This window comes from Rhinolophus sinicus, linkage group LG12 (assembly GCF_036562045.2).
Source record: "Rhinolophus sinicus isolate RSC01 linkage group LG12, ASM3656204v1, whole genome shotgun sequence".
Taxonomy (NCBI): domain Eukaryota; kingdom Metazoa; phylum Chordata; class Mammalia; order Chiroptera; family Rhinolophidae; genus Rhinolophus; species Rhinolophus sinicus.
In genome coordinates, this window is record NC_133761.1 from 49,257,519 (window position 1) to 49,279,743 (window position 22,225).

Below are 22,225 nucleotides of genomic sequence, written 5' to 3' on the forward strand. Positions count from 1 at the left end.
GCATCAATTGCTGATGTTTAAAAGCATGTTTCTGAAGTGAATATGTTTTGACTTACAGTTAAATGGTTCCCTTTCAACATCACACTGTTGAACTGGCAAATTTTTATTTATATATCATGGACAAATGTCATCTCTAAGTGTCAGTTTAAAAACTAATGCCCCTCTCGTATTATTGACATTTGTGCACTTCTTGACCATTGAGTAATTTATACACTGCTTGCTGATTTGAAAATATCCCATTTCCCACTGTCCTTAAAAGACGTCTCCACATAGTATTTCAGTATAGCCTCTACTAGAGTGGGAATTAGCTCACTGGACATGGATGTGTGTATTCTGGGGTGCGTCCCTCATATTTTGAGGCACAAACAATAATGTGAAATATACATCCTTATTTTCTGATTTAAATTTTGTTTTATAAGAGCCATCATATCTACAAAGGTATATATGATATTTAGACGTGTAGAGAGGACTGAGACCCTTCCATTTTTAAGTATCTGCAAGGACTGAAATAGAGGAATTCCCTTTAAGCCTCACAATAATTACTGGAGGACGGTATCAACATTATCATCAATATATCCATTTCACATGTGAATAAACGGACTCAGAGCGCTTACCAGGTCTCTCCAAGAGACACACACTCGGTAGTCTCAGGTCCGTGTTTTAAATTCAGGCTTGTGTGAATCCAAAGCTTGAGGATTAAGGTTTCAAGTCATTTTGGAGAACACCAAGACTTTTGAGTTATTATTTGGGTAAATGAAAACTTCTCAGTAAGTATGTTACTGTATAAACTGGGAACTTGAGTGGCAAGTGCAATAATACAATTTTGAAGTCTAAGGAATATAAGAAATGGAATGCCACTATTTTAATTTGGAATCAAAAAAAGAATGCTATTGGTATACTTATCATTTAATTTATTATGGTCTTTAGATAATCTAGAATTACTTGGGATATTTGTTATTCAAGAACCGGTGTGTTTTCCATATATGTTAAAAATGTGTAGCAGCATGTCTTCCGTGCTGGCGTGCCTGTGTTGTGTGCACGTATGACAAGCCCACTCCCAGGTGCTCCAAGCACGTTTGGTGGGCGGATGTGAGGACTGCAAATGTCGCATTCATCTATTGCCGTGTGAACTGTTCAGATGAATATGGTACCAAGTGTTTTCCTTTCTCGGAGAAATGTTAGTTTTAATAGGTTGTTGGATGCATTAGGTTAAGCCAAGCAAAGCGAAACAAAATTTTAAAAATGGCTTGTCTGTACCTTTAGGAAACTTTTGTGAAGTAATACATTTTGACAGTTTTTACAGTAACTCCCCAGGTATGCAGATTTTCAGTTGGGGATTAATGCATGAGTATTTCCTTACAAAGGAATATATATATATATATATATATATATATATATATATATATATATATATATATATATATGCTCAGTTGTCATCCAATTGCAAAGGTTTCTATGCTTTATTGAATTCCAAATAAAAATTTAGGGATGATAATTTGAGGCACTTCTACCAAACTGTTTTAATTTTTTTTTCCTTTTTATATCTTTGTGGCAGGACAATTAAGGCTGCACTAGAAACTCCTCAATGAGTAAAAACTGATGGGTTGCATCCCCCACAGACTGTTTTTTGTTTTTTTTTCTTTCTTTTCCCCACAGACTGTTGATGTGAAGGAGGAAGAGGAGGCGTGGTCCTCTAGAAATGACTTCCTTGTTCTCCTTATGCCTGGGTTCCGCCTTCCTTTCTCACGTGATGGTCATGTTAATGTAGGACCGTTTGCAGCCTCTCTTGTTGCCCTTGACAATATTTGGCTTTTGCTTTCTCAGGTGTGGCTGCCTTTGGGGATTTAAGGGACCAATAATGCAAATACATGACTTGTAGTGTGTCTCTCTTCAGGTTAGCTATATAGCTTCTCTCTAGAGGTTCGGTCATGACTTGTTTTTCGCCCTATACGATTTTTCAGTTTTCTACTCTATGTAGATAGATCATGCTGGCGTGAGTTGATGGTATCTAAGACAAGATCCCTGCTATCAGGCTTTGAAAAATCAACTTGGAGGTACAGAGCACAAACTTCTATACAAAAGAAGGACTATCTGAAATGTATCAGGTGAATTGTACTTGCGTTTAAGGGTGGAATCAAGAGGTCAGCAAAGGCTGACTACCATGAGCCATGGTAGGTAGTTACATACTACTCAGGGAGGGTTTCAGAGATGACTTAGGCTGGAGCTCGAAATTGCTATTTTGTGAGTGATAATTTGTCCACATTATCCACACTTTTCAGCCTCCGCTTGATTGTCGGTGACCATGGGAGACTATTCTGGCTGGTGAGACATAAGTTGAAGTCTGCTCAGAATTCATAATTAATAGTCATTGCACATACCTTCTTGTTGCTTTCTCTTTTCTCTTTTACTTTTCCTGGAATGTGAATGTGACAGATGGAGCCGTGGCAGCTTTTTGTTTTTTTCCACATGAGAGAAAGATGTTTAAAAAACATTGTATTTTTTGGGTACTAACTTCTCTTTTAGACCCTGAATTAGTGCCAACCTGCCTCAAATTTGTTTGTCATTATTTCCTCAGCTATTCTTTTTACAGTTGAAAACAATTTTTAACCAGTACAAATATATTGAACACTTTTGCTATATTGTCAAGAGGCTAATTGTCAAGCATTTATTCATATTTCAAATTTGTCCATCACTGTACTCTTAACTAAAGGGCTGATATCACTCCCTCGATTAGCCTAAAATGAGCCAACCTTCTCAGCCAGGGGAGGGCTAAGGTATAAACAAGTGTAAATGAATAACATTGTTTTCCACGTAGTCCATTTCTTTCATTTTACTTCCTAAAAAATGAAAGGTTTTGGAAATCAGCTATTCTTTAACTTTAATTCTACCTGATTTTATATATATATATATACACACACACACATATATATATGTATATATATGATTTTTAAATCTCTCTCTGTTCTCCAACTTTTCTCACTTTGTGTTAATCGCTTGTGCTTTATCCACCTGTATGAGTATTCCTCAACCTTATATTGTTCGCTGTTTTAAAACCTAGAGACAACCACGAATCTAGTTGGGTAAGAAGAGAGAAATATTTCTGTTATTAGATAAAGGCATCCAAGAGAAGATAAGCTGAAAAAGGTTTCTGAGTTATGGTCTCTCTTCCAGCGTCAGAGCCCCTGAAGTTTCCCAGAATCCTTCTGGGGAGTAGGCAATATCCCGAGTGGGTTTTGTGACCATGGAGACTATCAGGGACCGGGCTTCTGGCCGGGCTAGAGGTGAGCCAGGTGTTGTTTACCTGGCAGAGACATAGTCACAGGGCGTGTGTGGCTCTGTAGTTTTTACTGCTGAACTCACTGGGATCTATTCTCAGGAGCTCGTCAAAACTCATTTGTTTTTTTTCTCTAGAGCTCTATGATTGGGATGTTGGCCTCCCAGAATTGGTCTAATTTTCTTGACTTTTTCTCTTTTTGATCTGCTTTTGGGAAATTCCCTCACATTTATTTTACATATTTTCTATTGAGTTTTTCTATTTCTGTCACCATGTTTTTATGTTTGAAGACCATTTTTTTCCAACTAGAGTGTTGCAATAATCCAGGCAGTAAGTAGTTGGGAGTGTCTGGGAACAGGGTGGTAGTAATGAGAGTGGTGAGGTGAGGTCATATTCTGCGTGTATTTGGAAAGGAGATCCAACAGTATTCACAGAGTATTGGATGTGAAAAGGGAGAGAAAACAGGGAGTTAAGGGCGGCCCCTCTGTGCCTGGTGGGTGGAGTCTCCGTGGGAGACAAGGGAGAATGGACAGAATGGGTCTACCTGGTGGAGTCCGTGTGTGCATTCTCAGAAGTCTGTTGGTCCTACACATTGGGAGTTCAAGAAGGAGGTTTTAGGTGGGAGATGAGAATGGAGGAGGATTTCTCACCCACCATGAGACTGGGTCAGATCCCTAAGGGTATGAGTGTAGACAGAGGTGAGAAGAGGTAGGAGGATCCCTAGGACCCTCCAAAACTAAGAGGTTGGGGCGAGAAGGAGCCAGCAAAGGAGACGGAGGGGTGGGGAACATTCTAAGTAGGCGGAAAAGGAAGAGAGAGAGTGGCATCCTAGAAGCCCAAGTAAGCACATGTATCAAAAGGACGGAATTATTAACTGTGTCAAATGCTGCTGGGGACTGAGAATTGTGCATTTGGATTTCACAGGACTGAAATTGCTAGTGACTCAATAATCAAAACCAAAGCTTGCTGGGGAGGGATTAAGAAGAAAAAGGTAGAGAATAATATGGGGACAGTGAGTATTAGAAACCCTTTGGAGGCTATGGAGGCGTTTACTGCCTTTTTTTTTCCCTCCCCCTTTTTTTCCTGATTTTTGGTCTCTAGCATCTGTGTTAGAGGCTTTCTGCAGAAGATTCGATCCTTGGCTTAAAAGTGGGAGAGGTAAAAGCTGATGAGAGGGCCGGAGGCCCCTTGTAAGGCCTTTTGATTTTGAGTTTAGTATAGCATTACCTGGGTACATTATTTATTGGGCAACCACAAAGACTGTCTTTTGTGCTTTCCTCATGGGATAGTAAGATTGCCTAGAGACTTCCAGTTTCCGTCCTGGGGTAGTAAAGGTCTGTCTGGTAGTTTTTTATGCCCCAAGATGGGGAAGACAGCTGGCTGAAGGTGGAGGTTCTACATTCAACACGGAGTACTGCTTATGGTCCCATGTTTTCGATGGAGTCCTCTGGCCTACAACTGTACTTACTATTTCTTTGCCCAGAGACTTTGTTTTAATTTGTGAAGAAAATAAACCTGACAGAGTTGGGGAGAGAATTTTCACAATGAAGGTGTAACCGACACCATTTACCCAGTGCCCCATATTTCTGGCATTTCCCCCGGACCCTCAATTGGACAGATACCTGGTGCTGACAGTTTCTTCCAGGGTTGGTTCTCAGTGTCCCCATTGACACCTGTGGATTCGTCATGTTAGGGCTGCTGAATAAGGTACAACTAACTTCCATATTTTGTTGCTGTCATCACTTTTGTTTTCTTTCAGTCCTTATGAATTCCTTCCTCTAACTGTAATTATAGTGGAAACTTAGGAGAGAGCAGAACATTGATGCATCCATTTACTCTGCCATCTTAATCCAAGATGCTTCACCTCAAAATAAAATGAAGCAATTTGAATGTCAGGTGATGCTCTTAGGATTTTGACCATTTATTAGTCAGTCACTTCCAAACTGTTACTTTGAGGAATTTTTCCACCTGACGATTCCATTTTTTGTCTCTGATTTGCACAAGCTCTGCCTTGCACTCATATTGTTGTGTAATCAATCATTTGTTCATGCCTTCCCACTTCACCATATTGTGAGCTCCTCTACATAAGGGAACTGATGTCTCCAGATCCCTAAAGTGTTTTCTATTACATTTACTAAAGAGATAATAAATATTGTCCAATAAATTGAATAGCAACTACTTCCCCCCCAAAAGGTAAACTTTTTTGATTCACGTAAGTATAAAGTAGACATTAACTTAACACATATCCTTTTCCCTGATTTTAAAGTATAATGACAAGCTGCTCACAGTTCCTTGAAGAGATCTCTTACAAAATTGTGGTTCCCAGTAGCTGTGATATGATGACAAGCCTGGAAGTATTTTAAAAGATGTTTCTGATCTCTGCTACTTAAGATGAGTTTCTACTCAAACAAAGGTCTTTGCTTCTCAGCAATTTGCAAGGCTAACTTCATCTTAGCTTTTCCTGTGGCTTCTGAATTCCACATGGGATAAAGATGGTTTCTCTAAGCTCTTGCACTCTCTCTTCCTCTGTCAGTGAGAAGAGGGCATGAACTGTAAATACAGGCTGATTTGCACTCATTTTGTGTTTAAGCTTCTGCTGACTCTGTTCCCTTCCCATATACCTTAACCAAAATCAGTGCTGATGGTTTCATTGTGGGTACTTGTTTAGTTTCCCATGTTACTATTGGTATAACGGAAACTGTCATTGTTCTTTTTGCCGAGAATGCTTTCAGCCTAGTTTGTCTAAAATTTCTCAAGATACAGATTCGGAGAGATATTAGTAAAATATTTTTCATATATGAATGTTAAAGGGCCCATAATAACGATAACAACACTAACCAATATTTTATGAGTGTTTACTATATTCATGGCACTCCTTCCAGGTGTTTCACTTGTATAAGTTAATCTCCGGCAAAAACCCAGTAGGGTGAGTGTTCATATTAGGTCCATTTTTCAGATGAGGAAATTGAGGCACTCTTGGTTACACAGATAATAATAATAAATGGTAGGCCCAGTTTGACTTGTGACTCCAACCGTGTCCCAATGCCTTCCAGAGCTATTTGTCAGATGACCACATAACATTGCATATTATTATCTTTGTGGTTTATGTTTTGAACTATCAAGTCAACTAGGGTGAAGTTAGTTGTTTATGAAAGGAAAATCGGGGTGATCTCAAGGAATACCCAGTTTGTTTGCTAAAGTTAGTTTGTTTTCAGGACTGCTAACCTCAGCCAATTTTGACCTTTGAACATTGAACAAAGATGTTTTCCTAAGCTTCTTAAGTACTTAGGTTCTTATGCATGCAGTGAATTGGGTATGATCATATAAATGTAGAGAGAAGGGTCTGTCCATATTCATGTCCCGATGTATCTCTAAATTATATTTCATATCATCTTTATCTCAGAGATTAGGAGGCTTAGCTGATTTATAGGCTCCATTTATACAGGAAGTCAGCTTTCCGGACAAGTACATTACATCTTCCCACTGAATTACGATGCCTCTCCATTTCCTCTGTGAACTTGGAGCCTAATAGGAAAGCAAAAACCTCAATAAAATGAATGCATGGTAGAGAGCAGTAGAGAAGCACCAGTGGATTTGAAGTCTATGGAACAAACAGCCATGAATTAGCAACCTGGTGTGGTGGCAGCCTCTCAGGTGGCCTCCAAAGATGCCCACCTCCTGGTCTTCATGCTCCTGTGTTATCTCCTCCCCTTACGACGGGGGCAGGACTTAGTGACTCAACAATGAATAGAATATCACAGAGGTCACTCCCAAGATTCTGTTACCAAGAGAAGGTGGCCCTGTCTTGCATGCCCTTCTCATTCATGCTGAGGGAAGCCAGCTCTGTGAACTGCCCTATGGAGAGACCCATTGGGCAAGAAACTGAGCCAGGCTTTCAGCCAACAGCCAGTGAAGAGCTGAGGCCCTCAGTCTGAGGGGCTGAATCCTCTCTGCCAACAAACACGTGAGCTCGGGAATGGAGCGTGCTGTATAACTTTCATATGAAATCTCAGCCCTAGCCAGCATGATTGCAGTCTTGTGAGAAACCTTGAGACAAAGGCACCAGCTAAGCTGTGTCTGGATTTCTGACCCACAGAAGTTGTGAGATATGTTTGTAGTTTTAAGCCCCAAGCTTGAGTGTAATTTGCTACGCAGAAACGGGTATCTCATACTCTTAGTGATAAACACTGTTAGGTTTTCTACTTTGGGGGTCTCTACCTCTAGTTTAGCAGATCACACTGGAGGGAGGAGGGATTAAGGCAAGAGACCACAGTGGCTGGGATAAGTGTTCAGGGCTGGTGGAGGGAAGGGGCCCCCACGGGCAGCCCTGAGGCTGCTCCAGTCCTGTCCCATGGTGGAGACCCCAGATTAAAATAAAATCCAAGGTTGGAGTTAGTCAGGCACTAAATGTTGTATAGCTTAAACTGTTGCATTCAACAGGAATAATCGTATCATATTGAATTGCACCAATAAAGCAAACTACTTTTCTGGCTCCTGAAAATGTGTGCAACACATACAAATTTGGTTAATTCATATTTTGTGAACTTTCATTTTACATGACTTTCATTTAACACGAGCTCTTGAAGTACGGTCCATTCTTTTCTGTGCAGTTCTTTGGGAGTACAAAAACAATTATTTTTATCACACAGACAGACAGATATGTTAGGTTGCACTCTAGTCTGTGGGTGATTTAAGGTGAGAATAAGAAGTGTGTCCACATTTCTGGTGTTGAAGAAGGTCGCTGTGCAGAAAAGACCAAGTGTGCAGGGAATGGGATATAGATATGTGACTGTCACCTGCTTGTGTACGTGTGTGTACAATGTCATGTGTCTAGCATACAGCTGTTTTCTACGTTGGGTCTATAGTCCCTGGTTGTTTAGAATTGCTCTTTATGTAATTGTCTTTATGCAATGCAATATTTTAAAGTAAAACATAGGTATTTTTGTTTTGTCTTGGATATTTTATTTTGAGACATTTTCAATTTCTTAGGTTAGATTGACTATTTGAGTTCTAAAATAGGCCGTTTCACTTTTCATTTTGTAACAACAGGATTTAACGAAAAGGGCACTGGATCTCAGTGAGTGTGTACCAGTGGACTTCCTGCAGGAAAGAGCTATGTATGGTCTCAAGTTTTGAATATTGAATGCAACTGTTTAATTTTGAACCTAATTTTAGTCTAGCGCATTCTCAGCTCTGTCTCTAGTTTCTAACCAATGTGTTCACAGATTATATACATTTTAAAATTAATTACTTAAATTATTCTGAGGCTTCTGGAATTATCTTTTTTAGTATAAAGTTGCTTATTTATTTGCACATGATAAACATATGCTACAGACATGTTATTATTGCACTTGATAAAGCCTCAGAGAAAGTTAGTGTCTTGATCAAAGACACACAGCCTGTCTGTAGAAAAGCCAGAAAGAGTATTATATTCTTCTACTTCCTGGTCACGTCCTTGGCATTTTATAAAGTTTTTAGGCTTACAAATAAAAATTGCTGTCCATTTGTGCCTGGAGAGATTATTAACACACACGGTCATTTACAGGTTATTTAAAGAGAGTGATAAAACTCTCCATATGTTCTAATCCTGGTAAGTTAGCATATTTTACAAATAAATGAATAATCATTTAATGTTCAAAAGAGGCCAGAGTTTCCTCGCAACACCTCCTCCGTCTTTACACGCTTCCACATAAAACAGAACAGATGCTTCTTGGTTAAGTTGAAGTAATACGTACATAATAGGAAAGTAATTAGAACTGCTTTATAGACCTGCAGGGGAATGGCTGGGTGGGAAAGGTGATGAATCCCAGACAGTGATGGGTGTTCCTGTATGTCTTAGAGCAGGAAAACGAGTGTGAAATATTTGGCCTCTAATGTGAAGTATGATCATATTAGCATGTAGTTGAATATTAGAGAATAAAGTAATCTGAGTAAAGTAGTAAAGATTTATCACCGAATATCTTAAATTTTAGATTTATTTATGTTCTGAAATCTAAGTCTGATGCTTAATAGTTTAAATATTACGTTAAAAAAAAGAGTATAATTCACAACCCCCAATAGCTGTATGTCAGGCTATACATTTACTTCCAAAAGTTCATCACTGAGGTTGAGAATGCCAACCCTGTATAGATACAGTTGGAATTTTTTTCTTTGGTATGTCAGGGCACTAAAACATAAACAGCAAGAAAAAATAGAAACTTTTAAAAGTTTGGGTTAGATAATAAGACTTATTAGAGCCAGAAGAGTTGGACTATTGTGAAAACTCGAAGAGGGAAATAACATTAACCAACCACAGGCCAGATCCTTTTACGTTCTACTCCCTTTGGTCCCCACAAAACCCAAAACATTGCTAATATTTTCTATTATTTCCTTCTCCCCTCTCTCCCATAAAGAAACTAAAACTTGTCAAGTAACGTACTTGAAGTAATATAGCAGCAAATAAAATTTTAAATTTAAACCCAGTTAGGTTTGATACCATGGGCTATGTTTCTTCCACATCAATAATCTATTCCATAAACATTGTATTCCCTTCTGAGGGAATAAGGGACCATCACCTTGCTATAATCTCAATACACAACTGTTTTTCTCTCAAAAAAGACTGAACTGTTGTTATGGACTCAAGAAATTTTTGAGTATCGTTTTTCTTTAATCTTTTTCCACCTTTAAAAAATTTTACACACACACACACACACACACACACACACCCCCGATGGGGTGCGGGGGGGCTCTACTCATAACCACTTGTTTGTAGCTTTTCAGGCCTGAGTAATTGAACACATCCACATCCAATAGCTCCGATTTTAAATTATTGTTACTCAAGTAGCTTTTAACCCATCCAGTAAGGTAGAATAGCTGCTGAATTATAAGAAACACTTTGCATTTGATGAGTTCATGTGTGAATGCTTTATATTATTTCCTTCATTTTAGAATTTGATCAGTTGGAAATGTACCATCTCCCTAATCACAGATTTTAAGGGAGGGAGCACTGGAAGATACCACTAAAAATTTATGAAGTCTAAGTCCTGATTTCTGAAACGTTAAAATGTCCATTTTATGTTGAGAAAATAGATTACCTCGATACCCTTAGCCTTTCCCAAATGATGTCTTTTACCTTTATTTCCTGTCTATCGGCCAGTATCTGAGCTTCCTTATTTTCAGCTTCTTAAGCATGACTATATTGTTCTGTGGAAACTGCTGATTCCCGTTGAAGTGTGTTAGCATCTTGCAAGTGTAAAACTGTATGGAGAAATAGTAACAGTGTTGCTTTCCATTGGGAGTTCCTGTGGATGATTAAGTAATGAGGTTTCATGGGTTAGAAACTTTTGTGACTTGCTTAGGACAATATATCTATGGTTAGGACCTTATGGCATTATATTGAGTTATTTGGTGGTACCTGATACTGCATGAGATTAAAAGATGAGGAAACTCAGTAAATTCACAAGTAAGGATTCATGTGGGGAAAATCTGTAGGAATAATATTACGTTTTAAAATGATGGATAAAGTCAGAAGACAATTGTATCTTTTATGAGTTTTGACTTGAATATGAGAAAATCTTTGAAAGATTTTATTGTGTGTGTTTCTTTTCCTTGTTCCGAGAATGAAATCATACACTAAGTTGACTACTAGCATTTCTTTTGTGGTTTTCCCATCAGTCTCGTTGTGTCACCAGAGGAATAATCTCGTTGGATTATTAACTAATGAATTCCAAAGTCAGAGACCTTTGGATTCACTGTAAGATTTTCTTTAAGGGGTAGGCTGCACTGATCCAAAGGGAGTAATTTCATACATGAATTTGCTAGCTTTATTTGAGTTTTACGCATTTTGTTACATTATTTATAGCCATATTACCTCCAGTGAAAATCATTTGTTAATCCTTTTTATTCAATTTTTGAAGTATGGTCAAAGTTAGTTGGGCTGTGTTTTTACTGCTTTGAAACATTAAACAGTTTGTGATATGTTTGCCTTATGTGGGCTAAGGAGTGAAAAGATTTGTATGAGAATCTTAATCAAATTTTTAGATTGATATGTGAGACCTAATTTTTTAAGAACTGGAGATAGTGGAATATTATTAGGATGGGGGTATCATATTCTACTTGCTATAATATTTGTTGCTGGATCTGGGCTCTGTTCCCAGCTCCAAATAGAAATGCTAAATTATCTTGGTTAGAATTCTCATCCATCGTATGCTTCAATTTCCCACTTGTCTTTCGTAATTCTTTCTTGGGATTTTGCCAGAGTCAACTAGAAAATGTCTCATGTACTTTAAGCTTTCAGAGAAAAGACATTGTAAAATGCCTCAGTTATCAAAACCTATCTATCCACTTTGTGATTTTTCTTCCAGAAATCTTTCATTTCACAAGAGCTTCCCTGGCTACTTGGCACAAATCTGATTAGGACAAATTCACCTTATTTCTAGCTAATATGCGTATGTAGGTAATACATTATGCTTTTGATTAACCTATGTCCAAACTGAGTTATAAAACACACTGACTCCAAAATACACTACACTTCCCAGGCCAAAAAACATGCATTTAAGGACATGCTCCCAGTTTTTGATGATCCATTCCACGTCTTTCTTGGGTAAGCATGGGTGGTAGTTTGTGTCTGTGCTAATATGAATACTGTAATCAAAGAGCTATTATTTCATTACAACAACTTAAAGAATTATAACAGGAAATGCATCTATTATTTCTATCTTAATTCTATCAGTTTAGTGATTAGAATTAACCTTTGTCATATGTCTTTAGGTACATTGGCAGATATGAGCATTTATCAATGTAAAAAAAGAATGTGGCAGTGTCAGGAGTGATTGGCCTGATTTTCTGTTATTAAACAAAATTTTCAATTTCATGCAGTTGGTCCTTGAAAGACGCTCACAGTTTATCTTTGACTGGGCCATATTCATGAGACTTTGTATCTGTGAAGCAAGTGAAAGCCTTAACACTTTCCCCCTGACTCCACTGAAATCCCTCGGGGTTGGTCTTTGTGGCGGGACCAATGAATGACCTGAATTTAGATCCCCTACACCTTCTCAGGGCTGGAGATGGTCACTGCTGCTCACTGTGGCCAGACATCTTTTCACAGCTGGCTTATAGCCATTAATAGTCTGTCTTTTTTTTTTTTTTTCTTTTACAGCTGTTGTGAACTTGGACAATTCTGTGGTTGACCTGGAGACTCTTCAAGCACTCTACGAGAATGTGAGTAATAGAAGGAACTTTGAGCATATGCTACACACACAACTGTGTCACCGTACACATCTGCACTCGTTGCTTTAATAGGGAAATTTGATTTGGGTGCACTGAATTTATGTAAGTACAGCTTTGTTAAAGTACTTTCCAGGAACATATTGGACAAATGTGCAGTTCGTAGTTTTAAAGACAGTGAGTTCAAAGCATGCTGTATATGAGGTCATTCACATTCCCTCTTTTTATCTGTAGTCATAGTAAATACTTATATGGAAGTTTTTTTGAGTTGAATATTGTTCTGTGCACTAACTCACTTAATCTTCATGTGAGAACTATAGGCAGGTACTATAATTACTCCCATTTTACATAGAGGAAATTTAGGCATGGAGAGTTTAAATGACTCGCTCAAGGTCACCGAGCTAATGTGGTATAGCTGGGATTTAATTAATTTTGTCTCCGTTTCTCTAAACTGCCGCAGTTTATTTTGCTAAATGGCAGGATATTCAGGATTTCATCTAACAGCACTTTATCTGAAGAAGGTGGCAGGAAAAGTGTAAGGTGTCAGAGGAGAATGACCAAAGCATGGTGTTGTCCATGACTGCAAAGTGTGATCTGCACAGTGATACATTAAATAGTTTTCTCTGGGACATGGCATTAAATACCATCTAATGGCATCGATTCCCATTGTGAAAAAGCAATGCTCTTTTCAGTGTTTTTGATTATATCTATGAGAAAGTCTCAGTGTGGTCCTATTTTGTCTCTGATATCCTTGGGTTGTTTTTGTTTTTTTGTTTGCTTGTTTGTTTGTTTGTTTATTTGTTTCTGATCTTGCCTGTACTCTGCCTGGTATTTAAGCTTCTCTGCTCTTTGGGGGCCTTAGTTCATCCTTGCCTTATTTAGTACCAAGTCAAAGATTTCTTGGCTCTGGGAGATTCACGTGTGGGCACGATGCAAACTCTCTTCCCAGACCACTCCCTGAGGGCAGTGTATTCAACCTGCTTGTCCACTCTTGAATTTGATGCTTTTTAAACATATGTGTACATGGTCTCCCCTGTGAGATTGAGACCTTTGTAAGAGAAAATATTTCTCTTAGTGCATTGCACAGATTTTGTTGCTCAAGCGTAGAGTTGGTACCCGGTCAGCACAGTGAGCGTAGGCTCTCAGTCAGAACAAGTCATTAATGAAGATGGAGAGGGAAGGTTTGAATGGTTTATTATTATGTAGTTGTCGCTACATAATGGAAAACTAGAAAAAATAAATCATGTATTTACTCTATTAATAACCCAGTGAAATGCAAATTTAAAATATAATCATTTTAGAGGTATAGAAAGTTTTCATTTCTCGTGAATCTTTTATACCAACCTTCTCCCAACCATGAGAGCCATATGGAAGAGATGAGGAAAAATAATAGGTACAATAATTTCTTCAGCAGGTCCTAATAATGTATGATATCAGTGTATATATAACTATTTTTGTGTGCATATATCATGTATATATCTATGCACATGTTTATGTATGTATATAGAATATATGTGTATATTATTTGAAGATATGAATGTCTTAGGTTAACCTGATATATCCATGTGCAGGAATGTATACAGAAAAAAATGCAGAAATTGAGGATAAATATATTTATGAGGGAAGTTTAATTTTTAGTGATTTAAAGTATCTTATTTGGGAGTTTTCAGCCTCACAGTAAACTAACTTCACAAAATATCAATTCCTGACTCTGAACAAACTCAATAGCCTCCTAGAATTTGTGTCTAAATTCTTATCCTCATTGTCCATGAAAATAGATCAAGTATTAGCTGGCATTGGTTAAATTTGTGGTTTTCTTTTTGTTGTTGTTGTTATTAAACTTAATGGTTCAGACTTTTGTTGTATGAGGAAATCAGTTACTTTTTTTGGTGAGGGTGGCTCACAATAATATTAGTTCAGGTAGCACTAACAGCCATCTTCAGTAGAGGAACTTAAAGAATCCATGTGCATAATAGGTAATTATATATGCAAATAGATAATTTACATGCAAATAGAACTCATGCTAATTCCTGATTAACATCCATTAAAGTGCAAGTCCAAAGAAGGCAGAAATATTTGTTTATTCATGGCAATATCCCAACACCTAGGGTTAGTGTAGTTTTAAGACCTCCTTTGGGCTTGCTATTATATGGTTTTCAAATCCATTTTGCCTCCTCAGACTGATTAATACTCATTGGAATAAGGATCTATATTAAGCCTCTGTTTCTGCTATTTTCACTGTTTTTGTCATAACTTTTTAAAAATTAAAGTATGGTTTGCATGCAAAATTGTATTGGTTTCAGGTATATAACATAGTGATTCCACACATATCTTACAATGTGCTTACCACACTAAGCCTAGTAAATCTGTCACCAGGCAAAGTCATCCCACTATTGTTGAGTACATTCCCCTTCACTTATTTCACCGTCCCTCCACCTCCATACCCTCTGACAAACCTCAATTTTTCTTTGCTTCTATAAGTCTGTTTTTGTTTTGTTTTGTTTTTTAATTCCACATGTAAGGGAAGTCATGTGGTATTTATCATTCTCTGTCGGACTTACTTCACTTAGCATGATACACTTTAGGTCATGTATGTTGTCCACATGGCAGGATTTAGGCCAGTACCCTGCTGTTTTGATTACTATAGCCTTGTAGAATAGTCTGATATCAGGTAGTATGATACCTCAAACTTTGTTCTTTCTAAAGATTGCTTTGATTGTTTGTGGTCTTTTGTGGTTCTGTATAAATTTTAGAATTGTTTTAGTATGGAGAAGGCCATTGGTATTTTAATAGGGATTGTACTGAATTTGTAGACTGCTTTGTATAGTGTGGTCATTTTAATGATACTGATCATTCAAATCCACTCGCACTGTATATTCTTACATTTACTTGTGTCTTCTTCAATGTCTTAGAGTTTTCCAAGTACAGTCTTTCACCTACTTTGTTAAATTTATTCGTAGATATTTTGTTCTTTTTGATGCAATTGTAATTGTAATTGTTTACTTTATTTCTCTTTTTGATTGTTCATTATTAGTGTAGAGAAATGCAACAGATTTCTGTATATTAATTTTGTATCCTGTTACTTTACCAAATTCATTTAATTATTCTTTTAATTTTTTGGTTGATTCTTTAGTGTTTTCTATGTATAGTAGTATCATGTCATCTACAGATAGTGACAGTGTTACTTCTTCCTTTCCAAATTGGATGCCTGTTATTTACTTCTCTTGTCTGATTGCTGTGGCGAGGACTTCCAATACTATATTGAATAATAGTGGTGAGAGTGGGCATCCTTGTACAATTCCTGATCTTAGAAGGAAAGCTTTTGGCTTTTGATCATTGAGTATGATATTAGCTGTTTGTCATAGATAGCCATTATCATTTTGAGGAAAGTTCCTTTTATATCTACTTTGTTGAAAGTATTTTTTATTATCACAAATGAATGTCGAATATTGTAGGATTTTTTTTTCTGCATCTATTAAGATGACACATGATTTTTACCCTTGGTTTTGTTGATGTCGTGTGTCACATTAATTTTTTGGTGGATATTAAACTATCTATGCATGCCTTGTATAAATACCACTTGATTGTGGTTAATCTTTTTAATGCATTGTTGATTTTAATTTGTTAGTATTTTGTTGAGAATTTTTGCATCTATGTTCATCAGGTAGATTGGCCTGTAATTCTTTTTTTTTTTTTTTTGTAACATGAGTACTGCAGCATTTTATTAGTTCTGCACTTTTTCTGGGTCAGGGAGCACCATATGTTCGTGCCACCTAATGAGTGAGCCGCAGTAGTTCCTTGCCATACCTGCTAAATCAATCTCTAAGTGGAGTGGCTCCCGTGTTTACACTATGACACCCTCCTGTTCTCTCCTAGCTCTAGGAGAGGCGGCTGGGGATGCGATACAGCAATCCTGCAAGTCTGCCAAAGAACTTGGATAGTGCGCCCACGCTCTCCACGTGTAGGGCAATATAATCATCGGTGCTCCCTGGATCCTTTTGTCCTGGAGTGTTCCCTCATCTCCCAATAGCTCTCACAGTTTCCCAACCTTCTCTATGTGGTCTTTCTCACCAATTTGTTGTACAGAAGCTCTCTAATTGGCTTTCAGTTGTCGCTCAGGAGAAATTACATGAAATATAGGTGTGTATCTGATGTGTTCTTGGGAGAGAGTGAGTTCAGTGTCCCATGCTGTTATCTTGCATCCACCTCCTTTGTAATAACTTAAGAGACTGTCATGTGCTAAATAATTAACAGTTCTTTCCAGGGGGATCTGGTAGCCCAGTCACCCTTTACTGTGTCCTGATATATATAAAAAGTGATGATAAGCATATTGGTTGAATCTTTGAAAAGTAAGCGAGGATATAAAATGTTTACATATTTTAAGAATTCTGAGTCATTAAGGACAAACTAATGCTGACCTATTTGCCTATAATTGTCTTCAGTTTCTTAGGGGTAAATGCCGAGGTAAAAATCTGTGATTTTTGATTGCTATATAACAGTAGTAGATAAAGGCTCCCCAGTTGTCAATTAAAATACCTCTAACAAAGCAGGGGACTTTTCCTAAATGAAAAGAGACTTGAAATACTTATTCCCTATTAGTGAAAAATACATTTATTTAAATCCCTTCTTTCCAGTTGTTTAAGCTCTTAAAAGAGTTATGATCATTTGAAGAACAGGAGATCTGAATTTTTAGAAATGATAATAATTTAATGTTATTATGTGCCAAGCACTATTCTAAGTGCCTTACATGTATTAATTAATTTGATCCTCTAAGTGACTTACTTATGAGTTATGAGGAAGAAGTACTATTTTTATCTAACCCATTTTAGAAAAGAGGAAACAGACACAGAGTGGCTCTTTCAACTCAGAGCTGGGTTAACACCTGTTTACCTCCATTGAGACTGCCCTCTTAAACAGAATTTTTTGCCTCCGGGAGATAATGGGACAGAGCCTTCCAGGAGGAGCTGAGACAGCACTGTGTGGTGGAAAAGAATATGTGATAAAATAGTCAGAAGAAGTTTGTTCATATTTCAGCTCCACAGCTTAACAGATACATGCCTTTAATAAGTTATTTGTTCTTTTACAGTTTTTATTTGCTCATTTCTAAATAGGATTTCTAATTAACATCAACTTTTTGTCACCATTAAGTTGATGAATAAAGAGTTTTCTAGTAGACCATTCAGTACTAGTATGCCTCTTTTTTTTTTTTTTTTTTTTTGGTGAAAATAAGTGGGCAAAGAACTTCAAATAACAGTGATTGTCAAAGTGTAAATGGTAGGATTAGGGGAAATAAAGGTTATGTACCATATAATTCCAGTAAAATTGATCCTTTTGCTCAAGGGTCAGAAGATTTTGCCAAATGAAGCAGAATAAATGCCTATAAGTTTACATGCAAATAAATTAGTAGGAAATACATTTTTTTAAAAATTGTCAAATTCAGAACGATACTACTATATTCACAATCATTTGAAATTTTATCTTTTATCTTTGGAAATAATCTCAAAGATACAATAAAGTTACAAATATAATACAAAGAACTTTTTTTTTGTTTGTTTTTCTTTTTTGTATCATTTGGGAATAAATTGTCAACTTATACACTGTCACCCCTGTTGGCTGTTTGCTTATCTTCTTTAGAGAAATAGCTTTTGCCCATTTTTCAATTGTGTTGTTATTTTGTGTACTATTGAATTGTGAGAGTTCCTTATATATTTTGAAAATTAACCTCATATCATACACATGATTTCCAAATATTGTTTTCCCTCTTGTCTATCTTTGCTTTTATTGCCTGTGTTTTAGGTGTTATCTCCTTGAAATCATTGCCAAGACCAATGTCATGAAGCGTTTCCTTCCATTTTCTTCTGGGAGTTTTACACTTGCAGCTCTTACATATAAGTTGCTAGTCCATTTTGAGTAGACTTTTGCATATGTCATCAGATAAGAGTGCAATTTAATTTTTTTCAATGTGGCATCCAGTTTTTTCAGCTCCATTTGTTGAAGAGACTATCTTTCCCCATTGTGTATTTTTGGCACCTTTGTTGAAGGTGAATTGACTGTATATGCATGGATTTATTTCTGGGCTATCTATTTCTGTTCCATTGGTCTATATATTTGCCTTTATGCCTATATCATACTGTTTTTAATGCTGTAGCTTTGTAATATAGTTTGATATCAGGACATATGATGCCACTATATTTGTTGTTCTTTTTCAAGATTGTTGTGCTCTTTTGGGTCTTTGTTGTTCCATACGAATTTTAGACATTTTTTCTATTTTGTAATAAAAGTCGGTGGGGTTTTGATAGATAGCATTGAATGTGATTACTTTGAGTATTATTGACATCTCAATACCATTAAATCTTCCAATCTATAAACACAAAATGTCTTTCTTTTTCTGTCATGTTTAATTTTCTTAATCAATATTTTATAGTTTTTAGTGTATAAATCTTTTACTTCCTTAATTAAGCTTATGCTTATGTCTTTTATTCTTTTGATGTTATTCTAAATGGGATATTTTTCTTAATTTTCTTTTTAGGAAGTTCATTATTAGTATATAGAAACACAGCTGATATTTTTTTTTGTATGTTGATTTTGTGTCCTGAAACTTCACTGAATGCATTTATTTGTTCTAGCATTTGTGTGTGTGTGTGTGTGTGTGTGTGTATGTGTGTAGTTGTTAGGGTTTTCTATGTATAAAATTATATCATCTTAAAACAGAGACAGTTTTACTCTTTCGCTTTCTGATTTGGATGCCTCTCCTCTCCTCTCCTCTCCTCTCCTCTCCTCTCCTCTCCTCTCCTCTCCTCTCCTCTCCTCTCCTCTCCTCTCCTCTCCCCTCCCCTCCCCTCCCCTCCCCTCCCTCCCTCCCTCCCTCCCCTCCCTTTCCGCTCTCCTCTTTCTCCTCTCTTCCTTTCTCCTCCCTCCTGTTCCCTCCCCTCCCTCCCCTCCCTCCCTCCCTCCCCTCCCCTCCCCTTCCCTCTCCTCTCTCCTCTCTCCTCTTTTCTCTCTTCTTTTCTCCTCTCTTCCTTTTCTCCTCCCCTCCTGTTCCCTCCTCTCTTTTTTCTAATTGCTCTGGCTAGATCTTCCAGTGCTATGTTGAATAGAAGTGGTGATATTGGGCATCATTGCCTTTTTCCTGATCTTAGCATAAAAGCTTTCAGTTTTTCACCATTGAGTGTGTTATTAGCTATGGTATTGTCATATATGGCCTTTATTATGTTGAGGTAATTTCCCTTTCTTCCTAGTGTATTGAGAGTTTTTGTCATGAAAGGGTGTTGAATTTTATCAGATGATTATAACTTGATTTTATCCTTCATTTTGTTAATGTGATCTATCACATTAATTGATTTTCATATTAAACTATCCTTGTGTCACAGAGATAAATCCCACCTGGTCATGGTGAATGACCATTTTAATGATCTGTTGAATTCAGTTTGCTAGTATTTTGTTGAGGATTTTTGCATCTAACGTTTATCAGGGATATTGGCTTTTGGTTCTCTTTTTTGTAGTCTTTTTCTGGCTTTCGTATTAGGGTAATGCTGGCCTCATAAAATGTGTTTGGAAATAGTTCTTCTTCAGATTTGGGAAGAATTTGAGAAGAAATGGCTTTAATTCTGTTTTAAATGTTTGGTAAAAGTTGTCAGTAAAGCCATCTGGTCCTGGGCTTTTTTTTGTTGAGAGGTTTTTGATTACTCATTCATTTTCCTAAGTCATTATAGTGTGTTCAGACATTTAAAAAATTTTTTAATTCAGTCTTAGGAAGCTATATGTTTCTAAGAATTTATCCATTTCTTCTAAGTTATCCATTTCATTAGATTATAATTTTTCATAGTTGTTTCTTATGATCCTTTTTATTTTATGGTATCAATTGTCATGTCTCTCATTTCTGATTGTATTTATTTGTCTTTTTTCTTCTTAGTTATTCTAGTTAAAGATTGTCTATTTTATAATTTTATTTAAAAAAACAGTTTTATTGATTTTTTCTTTTTTTTGTATTTTTATTTCTATTTTAATTTTTGTTATTTGTTATTTTTCTAGTGTTTTGAGATATAAAATTAGGGTGTTATTTCTTTTTTTAATGTAGATGTTCATCGCTATAAACTTCCCTCTTAGTACTGCTTTTGCTGCATCCCATAAGCTTTAATATGCTGTGGTTTTACTTTCAGTTATCTCAAGATATTTATTAATCTACCGTTTGATCTTTTTCTTTGACTCATTGGTCAATGTGTTGCTTAATTTCCACCTATTTGTGAATTTTCCAGTTTTCCTTCTGCTATTGACTTCTAGTTTCATTTCATTGTCATTAGTAAAGATATTTGCTATGATTTTAGTCTTCTTAAATTTGTTCAAATTTGTTTTGTGAATTCTAACATGTGATCTATCCTGGAAAATTTTCTGCATATGCTTGAGATGAATGTGTATTTATTTTATTGTTGTTGGGTTGAAATTTCTGTGTATGTCTGTTTGGTTCATTTGGTCAGATGTTAATCATGTCCAATGTTTCTTTGTGATTTTCCATTGGCTATTTATTATTGAAAGTGGTTAATTGGAGTCTCCTATTTCAGAAAGATATCTATTATAAAATGCCAAATATAATAGAAAGTATCTATTGTGTAGTTATTACAATATTATTGCTGTTTTATCTTTTACAAAATAATTGAATATATAGCCCTTTTATGTGATATTTACACTTAAGAGTTCTTAACATAAAAATTATTACATAAAAATGATATCTCAGTATTTGAGGATTCTTATAATAATAGTATATGAACCATCATTATGAGAAGTCAGTATAATTATTTTAAAGTCCTTAAATGTAATGTGTTCTAGAACAGATACACTTACATTTTTTTAAACTATTCTGTGCTATGGAGAAACAAGTAAATTTGAGGAAAATGGAGATTTCGCAGAGTAGTGGATACAATTTTAAATATTTTGTTATTTAAAAGATGACATTTTAAGTAGGGGTTGCAGAAGATGAGAAGAGGAGCCATGTGGCTATCTCAGGGATAATATCCTGCCTGAGGTGAGAGCAATCCTGATACATTTAAGGAGCAGCGGAAAGGCCCAAATGAAGTGGTGTGAGGGAGGGGAACGTAGTTGGAGATGCTCAGAGATGTATTGAAGGGACCAGCTCCTCTAGAGCCTGGTGAGCTTTTGTGAAATTTTGACTTTGAGTAAAATAGGAAGTTAATACAGGGTTTTGATCAGAGGATTCATGTTTTAGAAGGAAAGCTCTGACTGCTGAAGAATAGATTATGAGGAGGCAAGGTAGAATGTCAGAAACTGTTAGGAATAAGATAGAATAATGGCTTGGACCATAGTAGAAGCAGTGGAGCTGGTGAGAAGTAGTCAGATTCTGGAAATATTTTGAAGAATAGGTCAACAGAACTTGCTGATGATTTACATATGTACTGTGAGAAAGAGGAATCAAAGTTAACCCCAAAGATTTTGGCCCAACAATGGGAGCAGTAGGGTGACCATTAACTGATAAGTGGAAGTGGTTTGGCAAAGGATGGGGGAAATCATCTGTTTTGGTCATGTTAGGTTTCACTTATCCATTCAAATGGACATGTGGATCTTGGCAGAAAGTGGGACGTGGGGCTCTGGGTGATAGATGGCCTATTATTGTGGGTCCAATGGGAGACAGAAACCACAGAACAATGTAAACAGGGAAATTCATTATAATGAATGCTTAATCTGTGGTGGGAGAGTACAAGGTTGTAAGGATAACTAACTGGTACCCTAGGGCTG

The 22,225-nt window shown here is 36.6% G+C and overlaps 1 protein-coding gene across 2 annotated transcripts in view; it reads left to right on the top strand.

Moving 5' to 3' along the window:
* Positions 1-22,225, top strand: part of FMN2 (formin 2) — a 318,182-nt gene that overhangs the window by 165,807 nt on the left and 130,150 nt on the right. For both annotated transcript variants that reach the window (XM_019746843.2, XM_074316783.1), the window contains one exon: positions 12,411-12,472. In XM_019746843.2, the coding sequence (XP_019602402.2) occupies positions 12,411-12,472 (62 nt within the window). The remainder of the gene's footprint in view (positions 1-12,410; positions 12,473-22,225) is intronic.